Genomic DNA, 15,882 nt, shown 5'->3' on the forward strand with positions numbered 1-15,882 from the left:
CTTTAACTTTCCACATATTTTCCTCACATAAAAATAGAAAATGATCTTTGGTAACTCGGGACTTTCTTCTCAAAAACACATATTTTGATCATAGAAGAAGACAAGATAAGACCTTGTGCTTAGATAATTGAACTCGCTAATCAAAACTAATCATGCACATAATAAATGCTTGCTTCTGTTATTCACAACACACTAGTATATCAAATATCAGCAATTTTATTATTGAAATGTGTGTTTCATATTTACTTGATGGCTGCTCTATTTTCTGAAAAATTGCCATACATATCAAATTAGACATATTTTAGTATTAACTTTAAGATCTGAGCTAGTCATGTTGATTATGAAAAGTCATTTAAATTTCATGAAAACCATTTTATTAATAACGAATTTTTATATTAGTCTTTGGAATACATGTCTTCATTACAAAATCACTGTCCGATCAATACTTATCTATACTAATGACTCGAATATACCGTCGCTTGTTTGTTTGTATATGTAGTAACATATTTCGTCAGCATACACATATTCCAATATGTCAAAGAAAATTTAAGAATAAGGGGTACATGTATGCACCCATGACACAAAATCAGTACAGTATATCATGTATGTTTACCTTATAAAATTATATTAATCTAAAAAGTTTCCGAAACGTTTTCAATGACTGTAATAAATAGCTTACGTCTCTCACAATGCTGACCAGTATAACCAGATGCACAAGTACATTTACCCGAACTGCAGTGTCCACCATGATGACAGGTGACGCCACGACAAGGATGATCTATGCATTTTATAAATGATAAATACGTTTTATTTACGTGATTACATTTTGTTAATATTTATTTCTAGCTTATGAAATAATGTGAACTAATGTTCAAATAAACATGATAAAAATTAAGAAAGCGCTACTTACTTTTTTATGCATAAATTGCTTATGCAAAGTAACGAGAAATAAAAGAACAAATGTTCAAATGGGCGTTACGGACATCATTGTGAATATTGTACATTGACTTGTAAATGTTTACATCTTTTACCTGTATAATGTATAGAAGGTTGTTGTTTAATTTAAACTCAATAGCGAATTGTTTTAACGGTCTTAGCTCTTTAGAAACCAGTATACTCGTATTATCTGTAATTTAATAGATTGAGTCATTTTGACTGAGTATGGATTCACATGACAGGTGATACATGCTTATTGCTAGCCTGTTTACGCATCCGGACTAGCTCCTTTTGGAGTTCATGTGATTCCCTCAGTTTTTGTTATTTACCTTGATTTGTCACTTCATGCGATTTACGAGATTTAAACATCACCTTCCTTTAAAATCTTACCACATCTCTTTATTTCAATAATGTTTAAAATATGTTTAACCCCGCCACATTATGTATGTATGTGCCTGTCCCAAGTCAGTGGCCTGTAATTCAGTGGTTGTCGTTTGTTTATGTGTTCATTTAAAAAAAAATTAAGGCCGTTAGTTTTTTCGTTTGAATTGTTTTACATTTGTCATTTCGGGACATTTTATAGCTAACTATGCGGTATGGGCTTAGATGATTGTTGAAGGTCGTACGATGACATATAGTTGTTATTTTCTGTGTCATTTTGGTCTCTTGTGGAGAGTTGTCTCATTGGCAATCATACCACATCTTCTTTTTTATATATACCTGTAAGTTTATAACAAAAGAAATCAACTATCAATGTTATTTCAGTGAGGTTAACTCATATTTCCAAAATAACCTAATGCCTGCTCAAGAAACCTTTAAAAACATTAACTCAAAAGTAAAAAAAAAAAAAACGACAACGAATTCGAATACAACATACCAAGGTCCTCTTCAGTTAATTATCAAACATAACTACAGTAAACATGAATCAACATTTAATATTTAAAGATATATCGTTTTCGTGAGGCTAAATAGATTTATTAAATGCAACAACAAAAATGAATGCACAAATACTGAATGATGGCGTTAAGAGGCAAAAGGACAGTCAAAAAGGGAAAAAAAGACAGAGAAGGGGTGGTTAAGAAAAAAGACAAAAAATAGAAAATGAATTATGTTGGTGATCAAAACGTTATATTTTTGTTATATGCAATTGAACTGATTTTAATATTTTAGCATTTAAATCATCAGACTGATAACGAAAGGCAACAGTAGTATACCGCTATTCGACATTCAAATCGATTGAGAAAAAAACAAATCCGGGCTACAAACTAAAACTGAGGGAAACACATCAAATATAAGAGGAGAACAACGACACAACACTAAAATACAACACACACAGAAACTTTAATATAACAATGGCCATTTTCCTGACTTGGTACAGGACATTTTAAGAAAAAATGGTGGGTTGAACCTGGTTTTGTGGTTATCAAAACCTCCCGCTTTTATGGCAATGTTAAATATAACATTAAAATGACAACATTGCATGACAGGACTACAATACAAATAAATGGGAGAACATACAGGACAGAGACACACCCAAATAATAGCTATCAAAAGGTACCAGGCGTATGATTTTTAAATACGCCAGACGCGCGTTTCGTCTACATAAGACCCATCAGTGACGCTCAGATGAAAAAGTTCGAAAGCCAAAACAAGTACAAAGTTGAAGAGCATTGAGGACCAAAAGTTCCAAAAAGTTGTTCCAAATACGGCTAGGTATATGCCTGGGATAAGAAAATCCTTAGTATTTAGAATAATTTATACTTTTGCAAACAGTAAATTTATAAAAATGACTATATAATAGATATACATGTTAACACCGAAGTGGTGTCTAACTGCAAAATAAAAACAAATACGTAAAACAACCTAAATCAGCACATACAAAAGGCACAGCTGAACAATGTATTACATGTTAGCCGAAGTCTAATCTGAGCATGATCTCCAAAAGGTAAACTTTCAATTTTTCAATCCTTTAGAAAATTTAGACTAATTTTCAGTTGTTTGCGTGCCAGTGTATATCAGCAGTATTAAAGGAATTAATGTATTAATTTTTAAATAAACCATTTACCGAGACAACTTGGACCGATAACAAAATCCGAATTGATCAGCATTTAATAAACTACATGTATGCCGGAGTTTTATATGAAGAACATTTAGTAATCTGTAACAGAATACTATAAGTTTACAATACAAACTGAATCTATTTGCTTTCAGATCTATTAATCACATTATCTTAATTATCCCAAATTTGCTCGAGAAGGGACAAAATGATTTTTAGCACAGTTGTTATATACTATAATGTTGTCGATAGTCAATGACATTATTCAAATTTTTTTGAATTGTGATATGTAGATAGGGTGATAAACAATCATATAAATATTCTGGACAATTTTAGTTATGAGTATTATAAACAAAAATTTAATTATTTCCATTTTCTTTATAATCTGCTAAGGCTCCCAACCTGTCTCAAAGTTAAGTGGTTCTAATCCTGCAAATTTTGGGTAGACCCGTCACTATTCTTGCTACATACCGTTGTTCACGTTCAACTGTAGTAATGTCTTCAAGATTACAACAGTCATATAATTCATATAAATAAGCGTAATATAATTTGGTTAAAAAAAAATCCCAGGATCTTTCTGCTGAGGATAATTTTTAGTTTACGTAACATTAAAGTCGAGAAGATGTGCTGTCGACATTATGTTCAAATTGACAGTACAATGCACATGTACAATGTTTCTTCAAACTCACATGTATATGTTTATATGTTTAAACACTCTGAACCGTTTTCTTTTAACAATAGCTAGTTTGTACATTCTTTTTATTTACCATAAGAAAATATCATAATGTACATTTCTTGCATTATTACATTTAATAGCTGATATTCAAAGCTAACGAAACTGAGACTATTATTTTATGATCAATTTTAGATTTGAAAATATAACTTACGATCAATCACTGAAAAAAAGAAGATATTGAGTAATTCGTATATTGCATCATTGTCTAATAGGTCTGAACTAATATTCAAACGAACATTTTAAATTGTCTTTGTTTAGATTAACTTGATTAAGTTAGATAAACGATGTATGGAAATTTGATATTTTGAAATCTAATGTATATCAAGATTGATCATTTCAGAATTGAACCCAGTTAACGTTTACACGTAGTTTTGTAGTGCGTCATTGTTATTCTGATTAAATTCCGCATACGCATGAATGAAAGTGATTTTTACCCAAAAAAGTAAACGAAATGGTATACACACTGAGATTTTCGTCACACTAATTATCATACTAGTATACTCAAATCCAATGTTTTTTTAACTACCCACTAGGTCCGTGTATTTCTGCTTCCAATCGTTTTTCGTTTTGAAATATCAAAAAACGAAAAACAAAAAACGAAAGTGTTTTCATTTTTCGTTTTTGATTTCTTAAAAACCAAAATGAAAAACAAAAGTGTTTTCGTTTTTCGTTTTTGATTTCACAAAACAAAAAACGAAAAACAAAAGTATTTTCATTGTTCATTTTTCATTTTACAAAAACGAAAGTGTATTTATTTTATCTTTCCAACATTGTTTAATTGTCATTCAAAAAATGACAATGTTGTCATTTGTCATTCATTTAAAGGTCGTTAAAGTATACATGCACAGCGGTTGTCAGATCAATACTACTTTAATCGAAGATAATGTCGACGGATGCAAAAGTCTTTATCAATCTAAACAATAAGGGTGCGTGATCTTTACTTTTAATTTTGGAGAGGTTAATCTAAGATAATAATACTGAAGCGTAACTATCCTCTTTTACAAATAAAGCAAACTATATATTGTTGACGAGGGAAGGGCTCAAGGACCCCAGAAAAACTGGAAAAAATGATACAAAATATTTCAGACCCTTTCTTAATCTAAAGCGCAAAATTTGATTTATCTATTTTATTATGTTCTGGTTTCGGAGCAAAATATATAGATACAGTGTAAGACTTTTAGTATTTACATGTATGAACAATATCAAAAGACATATGTAGGATGATGAAAAAAATAATGTAATCCACAAAGTCAAGTGTGTGGCTATTGTTAGTTTAAACATATTTTTTAATAGTGGATTAGAAATTTTCTCCCCGGAACGGGGATCGAACCAGGAACTTGTGTTTCTGTATAGTCCGAAGCACTAACCTATGTTACTTTTGTATAATGAGGATCAATGGTCTAGTTCCTCGTTGAAGACCCTCCAGCTCCTTTCAAGATGAAGAACAGGAATAAAAGCCCTGTTCATTAATACTTTGTATTTTTCTCGTTGCACATTGTTGAAGGCCGTACGATGATATATAGTTAATAATTTTCGTGTTATTTTGGTCTCTTGTGGAGAGTTGTCTCATTGACAATCATACCACATCTTCTTTTTTATATTTATATGAGTATATTAAATAAACATGGATATACGAAGCTAAGTCAGTTTATATCTTGTTTTTCGTCTGACTATACAAAAGGCGAGGAGAACTACTTTGATAGATCAGGTTGACTGATAAGCTGACTATATAAAGTAATAGGACAATGCATGGCATGAAGACATCACCAAATCACCGTATGCAATACTTAAAAAGACATCCAGAGCTTACCTTATAGTCATCAACTACCCACCAACAGGCCGTGAGCTATGATTGGCTCTTAACTCAAATCCAAGAGCACAGCAAAATGTCAAAATATTCTATTCAAACTGTGTGACCTGGGAGAAAAACATTGAAATTTTCCAAAGAAATATACACACCCCTCAACTTTTAATAAGGAGATTTTGTATTGATGCAAATGAGCCAACTATCCTACAAAGTTCAAATGTAGTGGATGTAAGCAATTATAGATAGGCAATCATTTAATATTCAACAATGAGAAAAAAACATACGGTATTGTCAGCTACAATAGTCCATGAATTGTAAAATATATAACATTTCAATTGAGAAAAATAACGGCCTATTTTAAAACAACATGAATTACGAAAAACACATATAAAAGACATCAACAAACGAAAACCACTAAACTACATGCTCCTGAGTTGGAGCAGGCATATGAAATATATTGTGGCGTTTAACATGCTTGTAAACAGCCGGTGCAGTTTTGTTACAGCACAGCATAAGAACAAACTATACAAATCAGTGGAAAAGGGCTTAACGAATGAGATCGATACAAAACAGAAAAAAAAGGTCTAACAAAAACACATACATAATGTGGCAGGGTATTTTTACCTCGTTTTCAAACAATCAAAGTACTGAAGTACTGCACATCGAATGACTGCAAGTTCTTTTGGATTGTCAAAAACACTTGTCTCAGAAAAAAAATCACATCTCTATACTTGAAAGTGAAGTTAATGTACAAATATATTTTTTTTGAAACTCAGTACACATATTCTATATCATATGATCTTTTTAATTTCAATGCCAAATATAGAGTTCTGGCCCTCAATTCCACGGTCCACCTGAAATGGAAAATGATAGTGCGAGTGGGGCATTTATGTGGTATGGACACATTCTTTCTTATAAATCATTTATTAAAGAAGTCAATAAATTTACCACAGATAATACTACATTTGTAAATTAGACGAACTAATCTAATTAAAAGGTGTATCTCTGATTTCGTTATACTTATGTGTATGAGAAAATTAATATATATATATTAATTTAAATAAGATTGTTGAACGAACGCGTTCAATCTTAGGATTTTATTCTTTTCAACTTTTCCGAGCAGAGCGAGTCGAAAACAATTAAATAGATTAATTAAATTGTCTTTCAAGCCAAAGTTAATATAAGTGCTATACACACATATGATTTTATTAAACTTGGTAATCCATTGTTAATCAAAAATGCAGTCCTAGATAATAAAAATTCATGAAATATTTAGTCTAGTAATAAAAAAATCACACAAAAAAAACAGTAGTTGTCGTTTGTTGATGTCGTTCTCGCTTCTCGTGTTTTAGCTCACCTGGCCCGAAGTGTCAAGTGAGCTTTTCTCATATCTTGGAGTCCGTCGTCGTAACTTTTACAAAAATCTTCTACTCTGAAACTACTGAGCCAAATTCAACCAAACTTAGCAACCATCATCATTGGGGTATCTAGTATAACAAATGTGTCCGGTGACCTGGCCAACTAACCAAAATGGTCGCCATGGATAAAAATAGAACATAGGAGTAAAATGAAGATTTTGGCTTATATCGCAGAAACCAAAGCATTAAGAGCAAATCTGACATGGGGTACAATTGTTTATTAGGTCATTATCTATCTGCCCTGAAATTTTCAGATGAATCAGACAACCTGTTGTTATGTTGCTGCCCCTGAATTGGTTATTTTAAGAACATTTTGCAGCTTTTGGTTATTTTCTTGAATATTATTATAGATAGAGATAAATTGTAAACAACAATAATGTACAGCAAAGTAAGTCAATGTTTAACAATTTTCATAAATTTGTACATTTTTACAAAATATTTTCCACTGAAACAACTAGGCTAAGTTCATTATAGATAGAGATAATTGTAAGCATCAAAATTTCTTAGTAAAGTAAGATCTACGAACACATCACCATCACCAAAACACATATACCAAGGTGAGCGACACAGGCTCTTTAGAGCCTCTAGTTATATATATATAGTTTAGACCTTTGGTTTTTCCGTTTGAATGGTTTTACACTAGTCATTTTGGGGAATCCTTATAAATTGCTATTCGGTGTGAGCCAAGGATTCGTGTTGAAGAGGGTACTTTAACCTATAATAGTTTCCTTCTACACACTGTGACTTGGATGGAGAGTTGTCTCATTGGCACTCATACCACATCTTCTGATATCTATATATTCTTTCGATATGTTTGATTGAGGTTTGGAGCTGGCATGTCAGTTACTGCTAGTAGTTCTTTGTTAATTTATGAATCATATTCATGTTGTGTAGTTTCTTTTGTTTACTATTTTGTCACCGGACTTGGATTTCTTTTAAACTGAGTTTCTCTGTGCATATTGTTGTGTGGTTGTTTATTCTAAATGAGCTAGATATAGTTGTATAGCGGGAGGGTTGAGATCTAACAAAGCACCGTATTTTTGCGCCTGTCCAAAGACAGTAGACTCTGATCTTTGTTAGTTTTTTTATGTTTTTATTTTTTATCTAAGTTCAGTGTGACGTCCATTTTCAGATAACTAGTATATATTTTAATGTAGAGACCAGCTGAAGCCCGCCTCTGGTTGCGGGATTTTCTCGTTGTGTTGAAGACTCATTGGTGGCCTTCATTGTTAACTTAGATTTCGATTTTGATATTGGTTTTGCAAGTTTCCATAATTATAGATTTCCGGTAATTGTTCTGCATAAAACCCTATTGGAAAGCACATTGACTTAATTTTCCAAACGTTTTTTGGAACCCAATGATTTGGCAAGGTGTTGCAACCTGTAATGTAATGTAAACAGCCGATTGCATTGAGTGTGTAGGCAAATGTAGCATATTCATGGTAAGCTTGCTTGTATTATTAGGTTAGGTAAACTACCCTCCTTTAAGAGTAGACTAGTTCGACAGATAACCAATCAATCTGTCTGTAGGACTAGGCTCCTTCTACAGGAGGGTGGTATATCTTACCTAGTTATTTCATAGTTCAGCTAACAAACAAGCGATCCAAAGATATTACCTTTGTCTACACACTCAATGTAATCGGCTGTAATGAAAATGCGGAGTTTGCAAGACCAGGCTCAAGCAGCCAGTCGGTAGCAGTCAGTTTTCAAATATATAAACACAAATATTGCATAAGACTCAAATGTACTTCAAATGTTTTTATTAATATATAAACACAATATCATCAGTTTTTAAAATATAATTAAGCAGTCAAAGACACTATTCAATGAATTTTAAAATTTCATTTCTGGTTCATTTAAGAATTGAATGCTTTTTTTTGTTACTTCATTGAGGTGTAAAGCGTTGACCGAAATACATTTTGTATGAAACGCGGAAGCGCTTCATTCTGAAAATGGGCGCACGGTCAACGCTTTTACAACCCTATGAAGTTACAAAAAGAAGCATTCAATATTTATAATTACATGTTTTAGCTAGGATCATGAAAACACGATTTTTATCAAGTTTTTATTAAATTCACCTTTGCACTTTATTGTTGGACCTCGTGTCATCATGAATGATGATTTTCTAGTGTAAGGAAACATGAGATGTGCAGTTAGCCAATCAGAATAACGAATTATAATGAAACATACATCTTATGTTATTATTAGTTATATAAAGGCAAACCCAATCGCTTTCGATATATTACACAGCGTACTGCCCGCTTTACATTTTAAATAGTCAACACTTTGAGTGTTTATAGAATCGTAAATAATCATGATTTATTTTTTAATGATGGCAATTGCATTATTGGGTGAAATAGCTTTCCTTTGTATCGGCAACCTGTCAAATAGTTCATGATAAGTAATAATAATTCTGCATTAAAAGAAAAGAAAGTTGCACTCGTGCTTTAACTTTTTTTGCCACACAAAACTGTTTTTACAAAACATTCTACCCCTGAACTAGTGGATTTCGCTTAAAAATGACTGGACAAAAGGTTTATTTTTTGTATTCAAAGTATGGTGGGCAAGTAAATTATTTATTAGCTTAAAAAAGATTGATCCATGCTATAAATTAACTTGTAATTTTGATCAAGTAGGCCCTAGATCTCTAGCTTACGTTCTCACCTAGGGCAGATGAAAGTATTGCCGCAGAATTTTTTTATTAACTGTCTGGTAAGGGTTTTTGTAGGGTATACGACCTCAACATAAGACCTACTTTAGAAAAAAAAACTAAGCAGAACAACACCCTGGATTTTTCTACTCTAGACCCCAGCTACCCAGCTTCCCTTTGCACCTAGTGAGGACAATTTTTATTACATTTTCGGTGAGGGTGGGGTTGGGTGTTCGACCCCAACTTTGGACCTATCTTTGAAAAAAAATAAACTAAACAGCAACCTTGATGTTTTTCTCCATCAGACATCAGCTACCCAGCTCCCCTTTACACATTGTGCGGACAGAAGTATTTCCGGACAGAAGTATTTCCGTAGACATTTGTTTATTAACTTTTATGTAATGATTGGGTATGGTGGGTAATTGAGGTCCACTTGAAAAAAAATTTACAGGGATTCCAATGTGGTGTGGTCTATGCAGAACAATTACCGGAAATCTATGGTAGTTTGCAAAATAATAGTCTTTTTTTATAATGTGATATGTAAAATATTGGCAAATAATGAAAGTACGCTTCTTAACTAATAGACATAGAAATAAAGAGAAACCGTATATAACCAATAACAATCTTCCAGAGACAAACTAACGTTCATTAAGGCAACTGGTATGATAGTCTGGATTCGGGGTTCTTAATTTCTGTATTCTTTGATATTTAAGGCCATATTTCTCTATTCTTTATACTTTTTGACAATTATTCTCTTATCATTACATTTTAACACCATTATTCTAGCTATTTTATTTATTTTTAGGTCCATTGTCTCTATTATTTATATTTTTTGTCCACTATTCTCAATTCCATAACCCCCCATCAAAGGCCTCTAGTTAATGTCACCTTATAGTCTTCACAAATAAGCAAAATTCATACCTTATAGGCTCCAAATGGCAAACCAATGAAGCTTTAATATCCGAGTTTGAAATGTGAAACTGCGGTAATTTTGAAAATTTGATCAAGCAAAATACATTATCGTTCTTGTAGTTCGTAAAATACTGGCAGATGAACCTTGGTCATCAATTCTAATAATCTTGGATCGACCTTTCTAAACTTAAAAGTAATAAAGTTCACGCACCCATATTGTTCCGATTGCTAAAGACTTTTGCATCCGTCGACATTATCTTCGATTAAAGTAGTATTGATCTGACAACCACTGTGCATGTATACTTTAACGACCTTTAAATAAATGACAAATAACAACATTGTCATTTTTTGAATGACAATTAAACAGTGTTGGAAAGATAAAATAAATACAGTTTCGTTTTTCGTTTTTTGTTTTTGTGAAATCAAAAATGAAAACACTTTCATTTTTCGATTTTAGTTTTTAAGAAATCAAAATTGAAAAATGAAAATACTTTTGTTTTTCGTTTTTTGTTTTATGAAATCAAAAACGAAAAACGAAAACACTTTTGTTTTTCATTTTGGTTTTAAAGAAATCAAAAACGAAAAATGAAAACACTTTCGTTTTTTGATTTTTGTTTATGATATTTCAAAACGAAAAACGATTGGACGCAGATATACACGGACCCTACTAGTACCTTAAATGGTTTGACCGTAGATTCATAAATATACATTTAATCTGGAAAATGAGTGGACGCAAACGGGTATTGTTGTCAAATCAAATTTAAAAATAGTATTGTTATGTGTCATGTAGACATGGTATAATCTTTTTCTAATACCTGTAGTCTGTCACATTTTCTCTAGGTGTTTAACATGTTTAAGATTATAATAAACAAACAATTCGTCCAATACGTTGTTTTTTTTTTTGAAAATTTAGAGATACAATATGTTTTTAAAAATCCCTACTAAGGTCTTACCTTCAGAAAAACAAGACTTAACATCAATATTTGTCTATGTGTTATACGATTTTGACATCCAATATGTGTCTATGTGTTTCACGATTTTGACATCCGATATTAAAAACGACTGCAATTTATAAACTGATATTGTTTAGGTACTTTGCTATAAAACCTCATGAAGCATATAACAGTAATTTGTCGATCAATGCATCGGTTATGCAGAGACATTACCGCGATCTGCTAGTTACATAATGTACGTGTATTTTCTTACCATCCAAAAGAAACCTTTTAGATTTTACAGGATCATCTGAAAATAATAAATTGTATGTAGCATTCAAGGGCGAGTGTTGTTCTTGAGTTATATATAAATATAAATTACACATTCCATTGCATAATCCAACGATATCTAATATATTCTGGTTGCAGTCTACAGTCATAATATGTCTGAGAAACCAGACAATGTCACCCTTATCAATGCGTCTTTTTACAGAAGTGCAGATCAACAGTGGTTTGATCTCAAGTACATGCATTTATAAGATAATCGGCTAAGAATAACTAGTGTTGAAATATTCATATGTTATAGAAGTATATAAAGTTAAAATTATTCCCAAAAAAGACCATATAGAGGACGAGTTTTACTTTAACAGGTCATGAATAACCATTAATTGGTGGATTATACCTCAATTCAGGTATAATCTACCATTTGACATAAAAATGAGATACACCAATTGAGGTATAATGTAGTTTTTATAAAATAAAACAAATTTAAGAGATATTGGAGCATCTCTTTGCATTTACCATAACAAGCTGTGACAACTTATTTTCCTACTTCTAATTCCTAATTCTGATTTTTCATCTCTTAAATATTATTTTGTTCTATAGTCTCTGTCTGTGTCCATTTCGACTAACAAATCTGTAAGTTTGAACTGATGCAGACTTAAAGAAACCAGTCGTCAATATCCATCAATTAGCGGATTATACCTCAATTGAGGTATAATCCACATTTTCATAAAACGCAGCACAGATATTCAGAATCATTTACATGTCCCCAAGAAAAACTGTGCAAAATGATGCTCCAATATTTCTTTAAACAATTATGTGATAAAAACTGCATTATACCTCAATTGGTCTATCTCACTATATGCCAAAATGGTGGATTAAACCTCAATTCAGGTAAAGTCCACCAATTAATGGTTATTCCTGACATGTTTAAGTGTTAATATCTGAGCATTAACTATCACGATCCCACTAATGCATGATTTATCTTACTTAACTTCACAACAAACCAAATAAAGTCTTTATACCTTTATCCTGACCAAACTGAATAGTCTGAACTCATACTTGACCAGGCTGAAACGGTCTTAATCAATTCTAGACGACCTATACTTTATCTATAGTAAACTAGTTCTCGACCTGTTTTCAATGTATGAACTAAACTCGAACAAAGCAATTAAGGTGTGAACAATACTCGACGTAAGTCTGAACCATACTCGACCAATTTCTGAACATGACTTGACAAAAACTTATATTTTATTTATCGATCTCGATTGTATTACTAATATTTGTTTTACTATAAACCACCCATTTTCACATTGATTTTACTAATCTGACACATCACTTTCTTAAATAATACCTTGTATTAAAATTTCAAGCCAAGGGAAACAATTCATAAAAAATTAGACTCCAAATAGAAATAAATAACAGAGATATATTAGATTTAGGTCGAGAATAGTTTATAGTTTAGTCGAGTAGGATTCAGACTCTTTCAAATGCTTAGGAACTGTTCAAGTACAGGTCGGTTATAAGTTCAGTCTGTTTAGCATGGTTCAGACTAGATTCAAGTAATATCGGTTGAAATGCAGACAAATTCAGTAAAAATCAGTACAATCGAGTACAAATACTGCCGATTACAGACTTTTAATGGTTTACAGTGCTTGTTGTTCTATTAGTTTAAGTATTTTATTCCTTTTAGACAATTTTCTTTTTCATTACTATTTTTTTTAAACTGAGGTCTATAGAGCAGGAGCTGCAGACAATTTAATAGATAGATTTGGATTTCAGCTTCTGTCTCAAATGACAAACTGTGTCTATATGCAATCGCTTTGTGGTTCAAATGATTCCTAAAATTTAGTTAATAGTACATGAGGAGAAAAATAATTGCAATAATGAATGATTGTTAATTCCATTAAAAAAAATATTTGGCGTACCTAAAAACATTCGAATGTGAAAACTTCATTAGCTGTTATAATAATCATCAGAACAGAAAGTAAATTCTGGACTCAGGATTTGTTTTAATCAGATTGATAGTGATCTTTCGAAAATAAAAATAATTCTAATGTGCAATTCAATTAGAAAGATTCTTTTGTATGTTGACAAATGTTTTGAAAGGTTAGATTCCACGTTCTGCCAGTAGGTAACTAAGGAAAGCCCCCATTTTGAATTCCGATTTTTTTAGATGTAAGTGCTAAAAAAATAAACAAAAAAGCAAAATTTTCTGCCTTAAAATATACTTTTGGTTAATATATAAACCATTCAGATAAGTATGTACAAAAAGTATAAATACGTCTATTGTTTATATTTGACATCGGGAGTACACTTATGACGTCTCATTGGTTAGATGTCAAAGACGATGTAACAGTTTCACGGACTTTTTCATTTATGGAATTTAAGCCAAAATCTTTTTAACTAAGGAAGGCCACCATTTTGAATTCCAAATCAGTTTTTGATGTAATTTCTCAAAAAATAAACAAAAAAGCCAAAAGTTCTGCCTCAAAATCTACTTTTGGTCAATATATATACCACTCAAATACGTACAGATAGTATAAATACGTCTATTGTTTGTGTTTAACATCGGGAGTACAGCTATGACGTCACATTGTTTAGATGCCAAAAACGATGAAACAGTTTCGCGGACTTTTTCATTTATGGAATTTAAGCCAAAATATTTACTTAAATAAAATTTATATTGATATATGACATTTAAAATGGAGATAACTGTATTGTATTTAAACTTGGCCTTCGTAAAACTTGATTTTACTGTCGCAGATTGAATATCCATTTATCGAGCTCCGCGCAGAGGATTTTTTTTTTTTTCGTTATTGAGATTTTCAATGTTGCGATCATCTAATTACGTAAGCACTTACGGCAACAGTTGTTAAAACAAATGCCATCTTTTCGTTGTACCCATACTTCAATAGTCTCCTGCAAATATAGTAACATGCATATTATAATTATCTTTTCATGACGATATTTTTTACAATTTAAACGTGTACGAGGAATTTTGTTGAAGAGGCGTTTGTTTTAAATCATTTGCCAAAAAGAATTCCATTTCGATTTAATATAAACATTAATTAATGATAAAAATTGGACAAAAAAATATGTGAAATAAAAAAAACAAGTACACATACTAATAATTACATTAGATGTATGTTTCATTATAATATTTTATTCTGATTGGCTAACTGCACATCACGTGTTATTCCGTAAGCAGTTGCAATGCTCAATACAACTTTTCACTCATGATAACACGTGCTCCAACAATAAAGTGCACAGGTGAATTAAATAATAAAATATATAAAATTCGTGTTTTCATGATCATAGCTAAAAAAATGTAATTATAAGTATTGAATGCTTCTTTTTGTAACTTTATAGGGTTGTAAAAGCGTTGACAATAAATTTACAAAAAGAAGCATTCAATTCTTAAATAATATTCATGAACTTCATATGCAGGGGGATTAAACGCCTTTATCATTCATATCTTACCATAGTAATATGATCAGTGGTGTTAACTGTTATTAAATATTCATCTAGAACTTTTTTGGTCCTGCCAGTGAACTCTAGGTTTTTAGGTTTGAAAATACAGCCATGTGTCATGTCTCTTGCTGTCCAGTATTCTAAACATTCAATATTCTTGCTTCTATGGTACATGTAGTTTGGAATAAACATACATGATTGGATAAACGCTTCAGATAAACAAAGCATCACTATGTAGAAATATACCACGGTACTCCATTTCACTAAATGCAAGCAAGGAAAGAATGTTCAACGAGAATGACGTGACAATAACTTGAATAATATTTTGCAATTATATTTATTATTTATGAAGAGAGTAATTGATTCTATGACGACACGAACGTTCTCTTCATTTACGATAAAAATTGAATGACAAAAGGAAGACATAATCTTTATGACGTACTAAAATCTTTTCATTGAAGAAGTACAAAATGTATGCCGAAACATCCACTAAATCATTCAAATACGTAAAAAGGAAAAAAAATAACGGACTCTAGTTTTTTCAGCGCTACGTTCTAAGTCGAAGGATTGTCCGGAATGATCTTCACCGGCTTCTTTCTTTTGATTCATTCCTGTAGCAGTTGACTATTCTTAGATCTTTCTATGTAGTGTGTGTGTGTGTGTGTGTCATACAAATGAC

The 15,882-nt window shown here is 31.6% G+C and overlaps 1 protein-coding gene across 1 annotated transcript; it reads right to left on the reverse strand.

Moving 5' to 3' along the window:
- Positions 1–430: 430 nt before the first annotated feature.
- LOC139482018 (uncharacterized) lies at positions 431–15,461 on the reverse strand. Its single transcript, XM_071265654.1, has 4 exons — positions 15,213–15,461; positions 14,594–14,651; positions 11,722–11,757; positions 431–778 (listed from the first exon to the last, which is right to left on the reverse strand). The coding sequence occupies exons 1-4, from the start codon at positions 15,429–15,431 to the stop codon at positions 633–635; spliced, it is 459 nt and encodes a 152-aa protein (XP_071121755.1). The 5' UTR covers positions 15,432–15,461; the 3' UTR covers positions 431–632.
- Positions 15,462–15,882: the final 421 nt, after the last annotated feature.

The sequence above is a fragment of the Mytilus edulis genome, chromosome 7 (genome assembly GCF_963676685.1).
Source record: "Mytilus edulis chromosome 7, xbMytEdul2.2, whole genome shotgun sequence".
In the NCBI taxonomy this organism is placed as follows: Eukaryota; Metazoa; Mollusca; class Bivalvia; order Mytilida; family Mytilidae; genus Mytilus; species Mytilus edulis.